Source organism: Puccinia triticina, chromosome 14A, assembly GCF_026914185.1.
Source record: "Puccinia triticina chromosome 14A, complete sequence".
In the NCBI taxonomy this organism is placed as follows: Eukaryota; Fungi; Basidiomycota; class Pucciniomycetes; order Pucciniales; family Pucciniaceae; genus Puccinia; species Puccinia triticina.
In genome coordinates this window covers 573773-589300 of record NC_070571.1, presented here as the reverse complement: position 1 = coordinate 589300, position 15528 = coordinate 573773, and the positions used below count along the sequence as shown (strand labels likewise).

The 15528-nt window shown below is 42.7% G+C and overlaps 1 protein-coding gene across 1 annotated transcript; it reads right to left on the bottom strand.

Moving 5' to 3' along the window:
• Positions 1-5976: 5976 nt before the first annotated feature.
• Positions 5977-8104, bottom strand: PtA15_14A32 (uncharacterized protein; the record flags this gene model as incomplete). Its single annotated transcript, XM_053163034.1, has 7 exons — positions 5977-6140; positions 6259-6462; positions 6543-6717; positions 6797-7178; positions 7267-7574; positions 7675-7822; positions 7899-8104. 7 exons carry the CDS (start codon positions 8102-8104, stop codon positions 5977-5979), a joined length of 1587 nt encoding a protein of 528 aa, XP_053026707.1.
• Positions 8105-15528: the final 7424 nt, after the last annotated feature.

The window sequence follows — 15528 nt, the reverse complement described above, 5'->3', positions numbered from 1 at the left end:
CAGGCGGGTAATTGTTGTTGCAGCCTTTGATGGCACTGGAAAGGAGGTCAGTAACCTCGTCGATGAAAACGATGATATGGGTTAATCGGGCCAATCCAGGTGTGGATACTTGAAGTGTTTGTTCATAGAACACCTGGAGTATTGACACCAAGTGCTTTGCTAGCTGAATATCGACGGAGTTGATGTGGTATTTTCGATCCAAGCCGTATTTCTTGTCTTTTTGCCAAGCAAGACTGCCGCAAACCGCACGTTCAGTGTTGAGAATTTGGATGATCGGAGGAGAAGAAACCTACATAGCTTTCTCACATCTGACGATGCTCACCAACTGCATATATGTTGAGTTCCACCTTGTGCGAACGTCTTGCACAATGCTATGGGGCTTTGCACATTCCATCTCTCTGCAGAGCTCGACAAACTCCATCTTCGAGTTCGGGGATTTGCGGAGTTTGCGAGCAACCGCGCGAAACTTGAGACACCAAAAGAAAGATCAGATCAAGAGACAAACCAGTTTGATGGTCGTCAAGGTCAAATTACTCACCTTTGCCAGGGTTTTTTTGCATGATGACGAAGTGTACAGATTGGCATCTTCGTCCTCGTCACTCAAGTCGTGAATGTCTTGAAGGCTGAGCTCTGGCTGGAGGTCATCTGAACCTTCAGCATCATATCTGTCCGTAAAGTCTTGGTCATCTCCATCAGGGGAAACATCGCACACATCGTTCTCATATCTAGGCCAACATTTTGTGGATTAATTGATGATCCAACGAGGGTAGATCATATCTATGACTCACCTGCGGATCTGATCCTCAGCATCTTCCAAGTCGGAATCATCTGATGAGGCTGAAGATTTGACATCATCTTCAGTTTCAGTTGCAGTTGATCGTTTTTTATTAACAGTGCCGAATGGTCGCAAGATCGACTGGGCAATCAGGTTGAGGATGTGTGCATAGCACCTAATCCAATGCTGATTGCCCTTAAAACGAGCCCACTTGAAGTTTTTCATCTCGGAAACCATCGCCGCGTTGTTGGAGGCATTGTCAGTGACAATGCCACAAATCTGGAATAAATAATGAACAATCTTCAGTGTTTAACATATCAGAAAGTAAACGAAAGACCCACCTTGTCCTGAATGCCAAACTTCTCAATAACTGCTCGGACGGTGTCGGCTAGATATTCTCCGGTATGACTTTTAGCAAGTTGAATAAAATCCAGAGGCACGGCCTCAAGATTGAGAACTCCGGTGTTGAGCTCAACCAATCGATAAAGGACGACGCCAAGGATATTGAATCCATTCGGTGACTGCCATGCGTCAGCCCCGAGATACATCGATCCAGTGTGTTTCTTTAACTCGTCCCGGTAGCTATCTTGAACGGCGGTGTAGAGGATGTGTATCATTCGGGAGATTACCTTATCGGAAGGAAGGTGTTTGATAACCGTGGGATGGAGAATCCTCTTGAGGGACTCGTCGGCCAATGCCAAAAATGGGCGGGCGGCTTCGGCGCACCAGATGGCACACAGCTGTGTTACCTACACAAGTGGGGATTGAGAGAGAGATTAATAATTATCAAAAAAAAGTCAAAGAGATCGTTACTTACCTCTTGGGGATCAATATTTCCTGTTCCACTCACTCCTAAACATGCCAGCTTGCGGTTGGAAGTCGAATCACGTTCTTTGACCAGACATGCCGCTGCATGTTTTAAGAGGTTGCTGCAGGAAGAGTCACTTGTCGGCCGGTTGATTCTGGTCCCACATCTGATTGAAAAAAGAATCAGCAAGTCAAAGGCAGAGAAAAATCATAACCAAACGGGAAGCTTACATCTTGCACGGGTAGGCGATCATCCAACGCCCCTTTCTATCGAGCTGTTTTGATAGCTCTGGTTTAAGGTAGCTGCTGTAGGCTGTACTGACAGCATTTGCGGCTGTTTTCTGTGCTCGAGCTGGAAGATTAAAACTTTGAGCAATAAGAATATCGGCAAGATTTTACCAGGAAAACCAATGGATTCAAACATGATGGGACTTACGTCCTAGTTCCTCCATGTCAGTGAGTTCGCGAGGGCCTGATGTATTAGGCTGGCTGGTGCTAGGGGTTTCGGGCTGGGTGAGACTGGTGTTTTCGTTGATCACAACGATCCAATCAGAGTCTTGATCATCCAAAGGTGGTGGTCCGTTGTTGCTTCGGCGGTCGACCGCAATTGAACGTGACGGAGACTTTTGTCGAGTTCGCTTTGGATTTCAAGGTGTTTGATTCATGGCTGATGGGGGTTGGTGGAGCCTGCGGGAGTCGGAGTGCGGGATTGATATCAAGATATGGCGGATATGATTTGATGATATGGTGTACCCGCACCCCCTACTCTATCTAGTTTGATGCGGCACAGTTGTACAGAGGTGTCGTTTCCCTGCGGCATACACTGTGAGTACCCGGGTACCTGGAGGATCCGCCGGCCGCGGGTATTGTTGGCGGGTATCCGGGTGCCATGAAGACCCGCCTGGCGCGGGTATTTTTGGCGGGTATCCGGGTACCTTGTGCTTTGTTGCCAGAAATCCCGCACCCGGACCCGTACACGGCACCCGCGGGCGGGTACCCAACACTAGGCCGCGGGTACCCGCGCACGGGTGCCAGGTACCCGCCCGCGGGTCCTGACGGCGATCTTTAAGTTGTGCCAAGCCACTGTTGATATTGTGTTTGTTACACAGCAAACCAGTCTAAAAATTCCAGGGAATCCATCATTTTGCATATTGGCTGTTCTATGAAATTTTTGGCAATATTGTTCCATCAGAGCTGTTAGTATTCATGTATTCTAGCTCTCAATCTTTTCTCCAGTCTAAATTAGAATAGCTTGATAATGTTTTTTACCTGTTTTGTAGCATATTGTTTTTACTATTTATAGCCTGGGCCCTGAGTTTGATCCAGAAATCCAAACAGATCAAGTCTTTCCCTATTTCATTCATCCATCAACAAGAACATGTGATACAAGGGGTGCGCAGCAGAATTACAGTAATTAGTGACTGCCAACCGTAAAACTTTGGTTGCTAACCCAAACAGTCTTGAGAATGCAGGTAATTATGTATGTTGTATATTCTCTGTGCTATGACATTTTTGCCCATAAAGTGTAATCAGAAAATGAGATATAAAGGGTACATGGCAGAATCAGTGGGAAAATGACCACCAACCATATAAACTTTTTATTGAACAACCACCCTATTGCTAAAAAGTGTATAGAGCAAAGACTATACAGCTTAGAAAATTAACTGGAATTTTGAGACTGTTTGGATTTGCAATAAATAGGTTATATGGTGAGCAGTTAGTTTCCTACTAATTCCGCCACGCACCCTTTATATCTCATGTTCTGATTAAAACTTATTGCCAAAAAATTCATAGCACAGCAAGTATAAAACATGAAATGTTTCCTGAAATTTACAGACTGTTTGGCTTTGTAATAAAAAATTATATGGTTGGCGGTCATTTTCCCACTAATTCCACTGGGCACCCCTTATATCACACGTTCTGATGGAACAATATTGCCAAAAATTACATAGCCCCGCCATTACACAACATGATATATTCCCTTAAACTCATTAGTCTTTTTGGCTGTGTAACAAACACAATATCAACAGCTTTTTGGCACAACTTACAGCAACTTTGCCACCAACAGCCACCACCCCCTAAGTATTGATTTCTGCTGGTAGTTTACTGCCTAGAAGTTAACCATTACTCAATAGGTTATTAAACACAGTTTTGTGAAATTTTGGGGCACTTTAGGGCACCTTAGCTAAGGTTTTGGTAGTTTTCCTTAGTAGGAAATCTGCCAAAAGAGACCCACAGTAGCACCCCCATGTCTTGAGGTGTGCTAATTCCATGCAGCTCCCCATGTGCCCTTCAGAGGGTATTCTGCCCACTGTCAAAGTTTGGAGGGCTTTGGGCATCCCAGTGAGAAGTTTTAAATTGTTTCTTTATTTCTGGCATATTTTACAAGATTATAAGGAAAGTCAGACAGCGGGAGAAAATCCACCTTAGAAGGCTTGGGTTTGGGATGTAAAAGGTATGCAATTGCTCTTAGTACCAGTAGTGGTAGCAGAACCCTTGCCAGTGATGCCATGGTTGATGTCAACAGTTTTAATCTTTTGTCTTAAGAGGACTTTATTTGTTGTCAGGTTGTTCCGTCTGGTAAGCTGAGTTGATGCTAAGGGCTGACCGGTGCAGCAGATTACGAGAATTGAGACCATCATCAGAGTGATTGAAATTGCTTGATGGACCATTTTCTTTGAGGTAAAGGTGAAATTGATGTTCTTTACTTCTTTGTCTAGGATGTGCAAAAGCTTTAGAAATTTTTGCAAGGTTGCTGATAGTGAAGTTGGTTGGTAGGGATGACTTACATGCTTGACCGCAGATGTTCTCAAGAAATGTCCTCAAGTAGTGTAGACAGGCGCAAAAGATAAGAGGAAATTGGCAAATGTTCAATGGCCTGAATACCTGCAAGAGAGGACGCCTCATAAGGGAACCTTGAATAGAAGCACAAGGACAAACAACCCATGAATACAGGGCTGCAGACAAACGACTATGTACAGCCGTACAGGACAAACCCCTGCGACTGTAGCAAGAAGAAGGGAATGGGGTGCATGTCCTGCACTGCAGGGCAAATTCAAAAAGGCTGATTCTTCAGTCCCCAAGACGCCACATGGACCACAATTGGCGCCACCATGGTGTAAAGGTGACGCGGCTGCGCAGGCAGGCGGAGAATTATAACACCTACATTTATGATGCGTCCAAATGGGGCCTTGTATCCAATCTGATATGATTATTTCTCAATGTATCCCCTATTCTTAAATGTTATATGCTCATACATGTACATATATTTTCCCATGAATCCCTTCAAATAAACTAAGTATTTGGGTGTCAGATGTGTTAGCCTCAGGAAAATCTACAGGTATCTCTTGTCAGCTCTTTGTATGTGTGAACTTGTAATCAAAAGCTTCCGTTAGTATTAATGTATTTCAGCTCTCTTTTTTTTCTCCAGTCTACATTTTTTTTAAAGTGTAATTTTGCCTTTGGCATTGCACACTTTGAATATCATGATATCTACCTACAAGCATATTTTTTTTATGTTTGTAGTTTGTTTTTTCCAGTACTTGTTTCTATGGGGCCAAGTTCTGTAGAGGATGTGGTAATCTTAACAACTAGGGACAATGAGTTGTGATGTGGGTTTTGTGGGGTCGATGGGGTGCAACCATTTTTCAGGTTGATTCAATATTGATTAACGGGTATTGAAAGTGAAGAGTTTTTATACATATAAAGTGGACAACTAATAAGCGGGTTGAAGGTTGAATGGGTGGTGTGTAGTTGTCCAAGCGCGGAAGTGGTGGCGGCCAGGGGTTGGGTCCACCGGGATTCAAACACCGGACTCGTCACTCTCTTCGAAGTGATTATACTATGTTGTTGCAGGGGAGACACCAAGCTTCCGTGGGTGATGGTTACCACTAGGCCATCTGGACCCCAGAGTCTACATTAGAATATCTTTATATTGTTTTTCCATGTGTTGTAGCATACTGTTTTCACTATTTATAGTCTGAGTTTGTTGATCCAGAAATGAAAACTCATCGAGTCTTTCCCTCTTTCATTCATCCATTAACAGCTTCTTTCCACGGCCAACGATAAATGCAGGCTAGGAAATCAATCTCATTCATGTGAGAGATTAATACCTCTCGAGCCAGGCTGTCAGAGTGAGACAAACTGACAAGCGAAACTATTACCCGCCTATGTGTCTACAAGACTCAGGTTGGCTTGAGGCAGGAAGGGGAGCCCGATGACATTTCACACATGGCGCGCCTCAGCACTTGTGATGGCTGAGTAGTAGTTCCGGAGAAGCTTCAAGCCGAATCTACAAAACCTTTATACCGCGGAGGTATTGATGGAGTTAATTTCAATTTGAAGTCAAGCCGAAAAACAGAATAAAATTGGCGGATCCAACTATTTATATGAGATTAGTGAATAACTTTAACCACTCTATAATTGGTGCTCTTGCCACGCATCAGTAGCAAGTAAGCCGAGTCGATCAAGTCGTGCTCCGATACTACTTGATCGAAATCAGCAATTTGACGGTGGTTGAATCGAACTCCTCCCGATTTAATTATTCGTTTAGCGTCAGCTGTCAACATTGTTCCGCCGCCGTAAGAAGTGGTCAAGGTGTACAGTAGCCAGTCAAAAAAACGAGGATCAATTTCGCGACGGTGCTCTGGGAGCCAGAGATGGGATAAGAGACTGACCTTTAGATTGACAAAGCCCACTAGTGACTGATAGATTTCCAACCGATTGTCCAACTACTTGCGTAGATTTCAATTCAATCCTATTCGGAGAATTTTCAAAGGTCACATCCAGCTTTTCTCTGGTCCAATGACACCCGTCAGGCTCAATTTTCTCAATTGGGAAGAGAAACTCCGTTCCTTGTATCGCCTGTCGCAATCCTTTCTCTAATGCCCATATCGAGGAAGGATTCTGCAATGAGCACATTTCTCTTTTTTTTGTGTGAGACGCGGTATTTTAAGCTTACCACCATGTACCAGTAGCGTGACCTCTGTGGCTAGTAGTTTTTGGAGATCTCTTGTTGAGTCTGGCTTATCTAGATGTTTTGAACTTTCAAAATGTTGTTCAAGTTCTTCTAAAGGAACAAATGTCAACATTTTTAAATATTTGCAAACCTCTGAATCGGGTATGGACATGAATTTCTGTCAGACACCCAAAGGAGAGAAAAGACGTAATGAGGTTATGAAAGCCTTTTGATTTAAAAACACGAACAATCCCAACCTGATAGAATTCGACAGGAGATGTCAGATTGGGATCAAGCCAAACCGCATTCCCAGCGCTTTTTCCAAACTTTTCGCCCCCTCTTGTAGTAAGCAAAGGGACGGTGAGCCCAAAAGCGACGTTATGGTTTGAATTGTCGTCTGAATTCAATTCCTGGCTGTAACCGGACATGTCTTCAGTACCAAGATGACTTGTTGACGAGCTCTGCAGTTTGGCCATTAATTCGATTCCACTCATGATGTTCCCATACTGATCACTCCCTCCAAGTTGAATCGTACATTGATATCTCGAACGTAGTTGTGCAAAGTCATATGCTTGTAAAAGTTGATAAGTAAACTCCGTAAATGATATCCCTGATCCTGATTCTAATCGTTGCTTGACACTAAGTTGGACAAAATGAATCAATCCTGGGTTTCCACCTTTCTCCTCTTTGTCGCGCCCTGTCCCAAGAAACTGGATTCTGAACTAACCTATCCCTTGCGAGCATAGTAGATACGCGTGCGACCCTACCGACGGAGCCCAAAAAATCCAGCAGCGGAAGATTTTTCGTCCATTCAAGATTGTTTTTGATCATGGGTAGTAATGGATTGATTGGGTGAGCATTCGGTGGATGGTTGATCGATAACGCGGTGGAGGCATGTTTAAAACAATTTGAAAGCAGGGTTTTTAACTGATTTTCGATGGATTGCAGATTGGTTTTCAATACGTTTTCGGATAAAGCCACCCTCTCAGAATTCCGACCAGATGGATCTCCGACAGATCCAGTCGCTCCTCCAAGCTGATTAATGTTCACGATAAACCCGTCAGAATTAAAAATCTGTGTGTGTAATTGTCGTTGCGGAGGAGAAGAGGTTCTTGAAAAGGAAAGACATGCGTACTAAGACGATGGTCTGATGTCCCTGGAGTGTGAAATGAAGAAGAGCAATGAGCACCACTAGATTTCCAACGTGCAAGGACTGGGCAGTGGGATCGATACCCAGATAAATTGTGCGCGGCCGATCTAATAAATGTTGTCGGATGGCACGACTGACATGTCAGGACGCAATCGTAAATGATTTAGATGGATCGGCCAGGAAACAAAATTTACAGAACCGATGCTTACCTGGTCACCTGAGCAATCAGACCTCGCCTCTCAAGCTCCTCGACCACATCAGCCTTTGATGAATGTTCTGATTTGAATTGAGATTCAGACGAACAATGGCGGCTGCAGAAGGTTTTGATGATTGAGGTCGAGCTATAATAATGACCATGCAGTGATCGAGTGTTGGACCTGCGGGGTATTCCCAACTTGAGCTGGTTTCTAAACATTCCAGTCCGATAACAATGGGCAACATCCCACACGGATACAGTTGGCAGCACAAGGCATCCTACCGTACAGGAAATACCCCCGGGGGGCCCGTTCGCAATTCCAGCCGGGTCTGGTTTTTTGCTACTTAATGCCAGCAAAAGAGGTGAGGATCACAACTCCTCCACGCTTGCAGCGGTGTCACAGAGCTCAACATACACATAGTATGTAGTTGGGCCCATGTTTGTAATTTGAGGCTCAAAATCAGAAACCTTTAGCCCTCATAGGATTGGAATCTACATGCTCCAAAGAGCTCAAAAATGTCATTTATGTAAATGAAATACTGCAAACATGCTCAGCCCTAGTGTAACGACTGGCTTATCGGTCGTTATTATTTTAAATTATATTAACTAATGTTTAGATAATCAAGAGAAATGATGTCATCTGATTGATGAATCATGCGCTTAACAATTGTGAGTTTTTATTTACAAATTAATACTCAGTTGTTTCAGAAATATTGTTCCGAGAGTTTTGTTATATTCTCGTTTCTCTCTTCGTCTTTGTTCCTCTTTCCTCTTTTCTTTATCTCGATATTCTTGTTCTTTACATTTTATCAAAATAGAAGTAACATCCTTTATCCCATCGTGTTAAAGGTTATTCTCATTAGAGTTTCTACGAGAATAATCCTTTCCTCCTCTCGCTTATGCTAGGCTACCTTGCCAATTGAGATAAGCCGAGTAGGTTGGCCTTCACAATTATATCGAGATCTTCATACTCAGATTCCTCAACAAATAACGTTCTTGGAATCTTGTTTACTCAAAGCTAAAGGAAGAAATTTTTTTTTTGCAGATTCATTCACGAATTTTCAAGTCTCGTGTTCAATCATACTCAACACTCAAGATTTTCGGGCGATTGCTTTTTCGGTGGTATCATGTCTGATAACTCTTCTCCCCTTGAGCGATCTTCTCATCGAATGCCTTTTCCTAACGCTACTACTACCGCTTCCACCCTGTTTATCCAATTTTCTCCGACACCAAATGTTCTTCCCCCTCAAAATGACGCTGCCACCTTAATTGATAACGCTATTCCTCCTCCATATAATACTCTTCCTGATCCCGGACCGGAACCGCCTAACTTTGTTCCTCGTCCCATTCCGGGTATTATCGATCTTAATCATTGTCCTAATACTAATCCTCATTTCACCACTCCTATCATTCCTATAATTCCTCCCACTCCGAATGTTTCTGATTTATTGTCCGGTTTGCGAGTTAATGATGGTTTGGATCGGGACAATACGATTCTCTCTCATGCGCAGTCTATCGCCAATTTGCAAAGGCCAACCTACTCGGCTTATCTCAATTGGCAAGGTAGCCTAGCATAAGCGAGAGGAGGAAAGGATTATTCTCGTAGAAACTCTAATGAGAATAACCTTTAACACGATGGGATAAAGGATGTTACTTCTATTTTGATAAAATGTAAAGAACAAGAATATCGAGATAAAGAAAAGAGGAAAGAGGAACAAAGACGAAGAGAGAAACGAGAATATAACAAAACTCTCGGAACAATATTTCTGAAACAACTGAGTATTAATTCGTAAATAAAAACTCACAATTGTTAAGCGCATGATTCATCAATCAGATGACATCATTTCTCTTGATTATCTAAACATTAGTTAATATAATTTAAAATAATAACGACCGATAAGCCAGTTGTTACACCTAGATCCGGCCCGTGTTTCAAATGTCTTGTTGCAGGCAAGGCTGTACGGTAGAATGCCTTGTGCAACTGCAGTGATCAAGAAGAGTTTATTCATGGACAGGTCACCATTCATGAGAGGCAAGTCACCTGTCACTCAGCAATCACAAGTCTCACTCTTGATGAAGATTGAATTTCACAGATGAGACATGTGAAGGCCCTGTTTGGAGCATTATTCAAATGAGGCAATAAATTTTCCTGCTGTGCTTAGTAGGAAGCTGGACCCAATGGCACTAAACTGACAAATTAAAACTCTCTATACTGCTCCAATAGTTGGGGCAGAAATATTTATGGGGGATTGCTCACAGCTTGGGTATGGAATTTCCCAAAATAGTTTTACAACCCAGAAGGATTTTTGGAACTAGAGATGGCCCCATGGGACCCGGGTACCGGTTGACACCCGGGTACCAGATCAAATTTTAGCCAAATGCAGGCACCTGGTACCGCACCAGGCACCAACAGGCAGGTACCAGCGGTACTTGCCAATAAAAACAAAAAAGGAAATCTTCTCAATTTAATTTCTAGATGACCGGGTCCGTTCTGGTCATCAAGAGGAGTAAAGACTCCCCTTGATGACCAGAGCAAACTGTTCATCACTCCTCTCATTGAACAGTTTGCTCCGGTCATTGAGGGAGTGCTTGCCTCTCGGTGACCGGAGCAGACCCGGTCATCAAGAGGATTACTTAATCCCCTCGACATCTGGGTCTGCTCCGATCACCAAGAGGCAAGCACTCCTCTCGATGACCGGAATGATCCCGGTCATCGAGAGGAGTAAACACTTCCTCAATGACCGGAGTCAAGAGGATTACTTAATCCCCTTGATGACTGGGTCTGCTCCGGTCACCAAGAGGCCAAGAGGTGTGTTTACTCCTCTCAATGATCGGGACCGTTCTGGTCATCAATAGGTGTGCTTACTCCTTTTGATGACCGGGACCATTCCGGTGAAGTGTGTTTCCTCCTCTCAATGACCGGGACTGTTTTGGTCATCAAGAGGAGTGCTTAATTGCCTTCTGTTTCAACTCCTCTCCGTTCCGGTCATTGAGAGGAGTAGACATGCCTCTCAATGACCGGAACAGATGCGGTCATTGAGAGGAGTGATTGTCTTGTGAGACTCCTATAGGGGGGTTTCTGAGCGGTACCCGGAGCGGTATCCGGGTACCGGGTCAAATTTTGCCCAAAAGCAGGCACCAGGTACCGCACCCGGCACCAGCTGGTGGGTACCATCAAGAGCCAAGCGGTACCCACCAGCTGGTGCCAGGTACTGCCAAACGGGTACCGCAAGGCCATGTCTATTTGGAACCAGTCTGGCACTTCAACAACTACCAGATATCCTGTGATATCCAGTAATAAATGTGGGATACTGTGTAACCTAAATGTTGGAGGAGTGTGCCAAATCACATGTTAAAAAATATTGCAGTGCAGTGCAGTGCAAAACCACTTTATTCCCACTATTTGTGTGCTACATAAGTGTAGCTGCGCTATCATATATGCGCTTTTGTGCTACAAAAGCATCTCTGCACTGCAGCCTCAATGTGCTACATGCTCTTTTGTGCTACAAAAGCGTTGCTCCCCAGCAGCCTCAATTCTCTACAGTGTGCTACTAGGTACTGAAGGCAGCTACATGTATACTTGCTTGGATATTCATAACCATACCAACGGTGTAAAAAGTCCGATACACGTATTTGTATTGACCCTGTATTGCTGCAGAATGTATAGGCAATACATTGTATTTGTATTGCATCGCAAGTCCGATGTAATACATGTTGTACTCAGTTGGTGCTGCTGCGGATGCAATACAATACACCTTAGTGTATTGCATCCATGGATGCAATTACATGTATTTTACATATACAGACCTCCAGACCAGAATCTGTATCGCTGGAACCGCGGCATCAAGTGTCACATCCCATGTTCATCAGCTTTCATGTAATATGTGACGTCAATGGTCAAGTTAACCGAGATTGCTGGCGGCTCAAGCTCCAAACTCTAAGTCCGTAACCTCCGGAGTCCGATTCCCACCTCCTGATTCCTTTCCAAATCCACCGACTCCAAGGTAAGTTTTTTTTTATCTTTTTCCTCCAATCACCTCAAGATTCCGGAATTGATGTACTAATATCCAGCCTTTTTTCCCACAGAACTTCCTTAAATTTGCTGGCAACTGCTCCGGTGCGATTGCGCAATTGCTTCAATGGTTCGATCTTCCTCTCGCCGCCTCTCTGGTCAATCTACCCGAGCTTCCACTCCAGTCAATGCACGCCGATCTGTCCGACAAGAGGAACAGAGAAACAGCGAGTCCATCCCTTCGTGCCAGCCCACCCCTAGTCAGAAATTTCGGCCCCGCAAGCGAGTCTCTAGCACCTCGTCTATTGCTCGCAAGCAAGGATCCACGTCAGCTTTGATACCGCAGAAATCACGAAGGAAGTCAAAAAAATCAGCAATTGACGAAACAGAAATTCAATTACCGAAAATTGGAACTCGCTGCCGATTTGGAATCAACACAACCTTCTCCCCCAGCTACATCGCAACAAGAACCAAACCATCATCGGCGTCCAATCGATGACATCGACCTGTTCCCTGCTGTCATGGATGCCGTGGTTACTGACGAGTTGGCCAACTATCTTGGCGGTAAATATAAATATCTTCCCTCCCAGGCAGACCAGTGCCTTGTATGGTGGAAAGTAAGTAGTTCCCAATGTTTTAAACAAGTTGATTCAGATTTATAGCTTTGTAACTAATCTTGTGATTCTTATCTCCATCTCTTTATCCCAGGAACACCACGACGAGTTTCCCATACTGGCCTCCTTGGCCAAGGATTACCTAGCTTGCTCGGCAACATCAGCAAGCGTGGAACGGTGCTTCTCCGCGGCGGCAGATGTTTGTGGACGAGATCGAGGGAGTTTATCCCCCAGAACGATCGAGAGATCAGTGAGTGTTCATCAATGGTTGCGGCAGGGATTTGAGGCGGATGGCGACTTTGAAACAGCTCAAGGGATTGTGTCTCAAGAATTGGCCAGCTTGGAAGATGATAAAACCAAGGGAGCTACTGCCAAAGGTTGATTTTCTTTGCTTTAATTTATCTTTCTTTATTTTTCTAGTCATCATGTCTTTTTCTCCTGGCTTTCCTTCCCCTTCCCCTCGCCTAGAAATGCAAAAAAAAACAAATGTAGAGAGAATACAAGGAATACTGTATCTGACTTGTATTGCATTTAGAATGCAATACAAATGGATTCTAATCTCTGTATCTGCAAAAATAAATACAATGTATTTATGGTGTATTGCAAATTTGATGCTATACAAAGTATTCATGGACTCATGTATTCAAAAAAGTGCTATACACTGTATATGCCAATACATATACATGTATAGCACTTTTTACACCGTTGACCATACCCAGTGAGATATCTGAATTTCAGACTCTTATTGGTGGGGCTCATAATATATAAACCCAAATTTCAGGCCACACCAAAGAAAATAACAATGACTAAATCTAGGCAGTTTTTTTCCAAGATCTCAACCAATAACATCAGGATCTCTTTGTTAAGGCACAGAATTCAAAAATAAAAAAATGAAATAAATAGAGAATTTAACACAACCATAAGGGGATCCAAGGCTGGCTGGTTGCAATGTGCATACACATTTTCAATTTTGTGTTCAAATTCCAAAAAAAAAAAATCAAGAAGGCCTGACAGATGAACTATTAATGTGGCTTGCATGGAATTTTGCAGCTTGGTGTTCATGATCAGAGTTGAATGCCAACTTGCAAAATTGCATGCAAGCAGCACCTGGCCAAATTTGAAACCCTGTGATATACTGAGTTTGCAAATTGAAAATTTGCTGTAAGTTTCTGGTTTCAAGCACAATTTGAGCTAGAAATGCAGGTTTCCTGCTGGTGTATGAGATTTTTATGGTTAGCCATTGAATTTGATTTGATGAAGAGTGAAACAAAAATAGATTTTCTAGAACACAGACCATTAATAGTATGTGATTGTGGAGATGGAGGGAGCTCCTCTAAATAACCTTTCCTTTTTTCTTGGGATTTGGTGTGCCATCTTCTGAATTTTTCCTAATTAGAAGTTTGATCTCAGCCTTACGTTGGCCCATGGCATAAATCTTTGCTGGACCATCTTCAAAGGTATGTAGGATGTCTCCAGCTGGACCCTCAATGTCCAACCAATCAAATGAGCCATGAACACTCTGAAATCTATTGCAAGATTCAACAAATTTGTAAAACATATTGATTGAATTCTGGTGATAGCCGTCAAGGATTGATTCAAGATTGCTGGGATAGCTCTTTGATAGTTGATGATGTTGGTTATTGAAACAGAGTTTTAAGAATGAGTTCTCAATTTCAAATGATTCCAAAGCTTTAGATAATGAGACTATCAACTCTTTCTGATCATGAAATCTTTCAAAGGATTTGAATTTATCTCCCACTGTTTCTTTGATGATTCCTTGAAAGTAATGGGTTTCAATGAAGTCAAGATAGTCGCAAATAGCATATGGAAGTTCTGAAACCCCTAAAACAGCAAATTCTGGATCAAATTTCTTGTATAAGAGCCAGACCAGATACACAATGTCATGCTTTATTTCTTCTCTAGCCTGGAGTGTTTGTTCAAGATGATTGATTTGTTCCAAATTCATCTGGTAAATTTCTAGGTTACTGTGACTGTGCAATTTAATCTTTGCTGCTGAATTCTTAAACTCCTGGCAGAACACATCCCATTCTGGGAAAGGGCTTTTTGAATTCAAAGTTTTCCCCACAAAGTGTATTCTTTTTGATAAATATTCTAGGTCTATCATTATTTCCTCTGTTTCACTTAGTGCTGTACAGAATTCATATAAAATCAATAAATAAAAATCAGCTCTGGTCAATTCATCTCCTTTAAAAAAGACAATTATGATAAAATACCCTTGAAAGAATCATTCAGTAACTTCCAATGAGGCTGTTTGGTGATTGATCTATAATCTGTCCATATTTTCTCCTCTTGTTCACCAGCCTCTTTGAAGCAGCAGACCGCATAATAGACCACCTCACTGATCATCTGATTCTGTTGAAAGATTCTTCTAACTGAATCTTGATTGATGAATCCAGTACTATGCAATAGGTCGATTGTCTTGAACAGATACTTCCAGGCCGGAACAGCGCCAAAGGAGGCTTTCCCAGAGTCCTCCAACATCTTCAATTGTTTGTTGTAGTCAACAATAATTGATTGTCTCATTTGATCCAAGAAAGATTCGACCAGTTCAGCCCACATGATGTTTGGATCAAATCCATTAGGACAGCCAGATTGAATGTATTTGATCCATTTCTGGACCACCTTATCTTTCCTGTGATGCAAGAAGAGATAGTTGACTGCGATGAATTTTGATCTTCCTCCAAGATTACCTAGTTCTATCAGTTGCCACTGTTTGAAGAGAGAAATCTTCCTTTTATCTCTCTCAAGATCAACTGATGACAGCAGTTCTTCAGCGTTCTCTATAATTTGGCCATCTTTGATCCAATCAAGTTGTTTTTGGAGTTGTGATTGAATTTCACCAAGCTCCTTCCAATTCTTACCAATTTGATTGATTGTACCTAAATGTTATAAGATCTCAGATATTGTTTATCCATAGTTAAAGTAAGAAGATTGATCTTACTTCTGTTTGCCTGCCAATTCTTCATCATTCTCAATGCTTTGGGCTCTTGTATAGT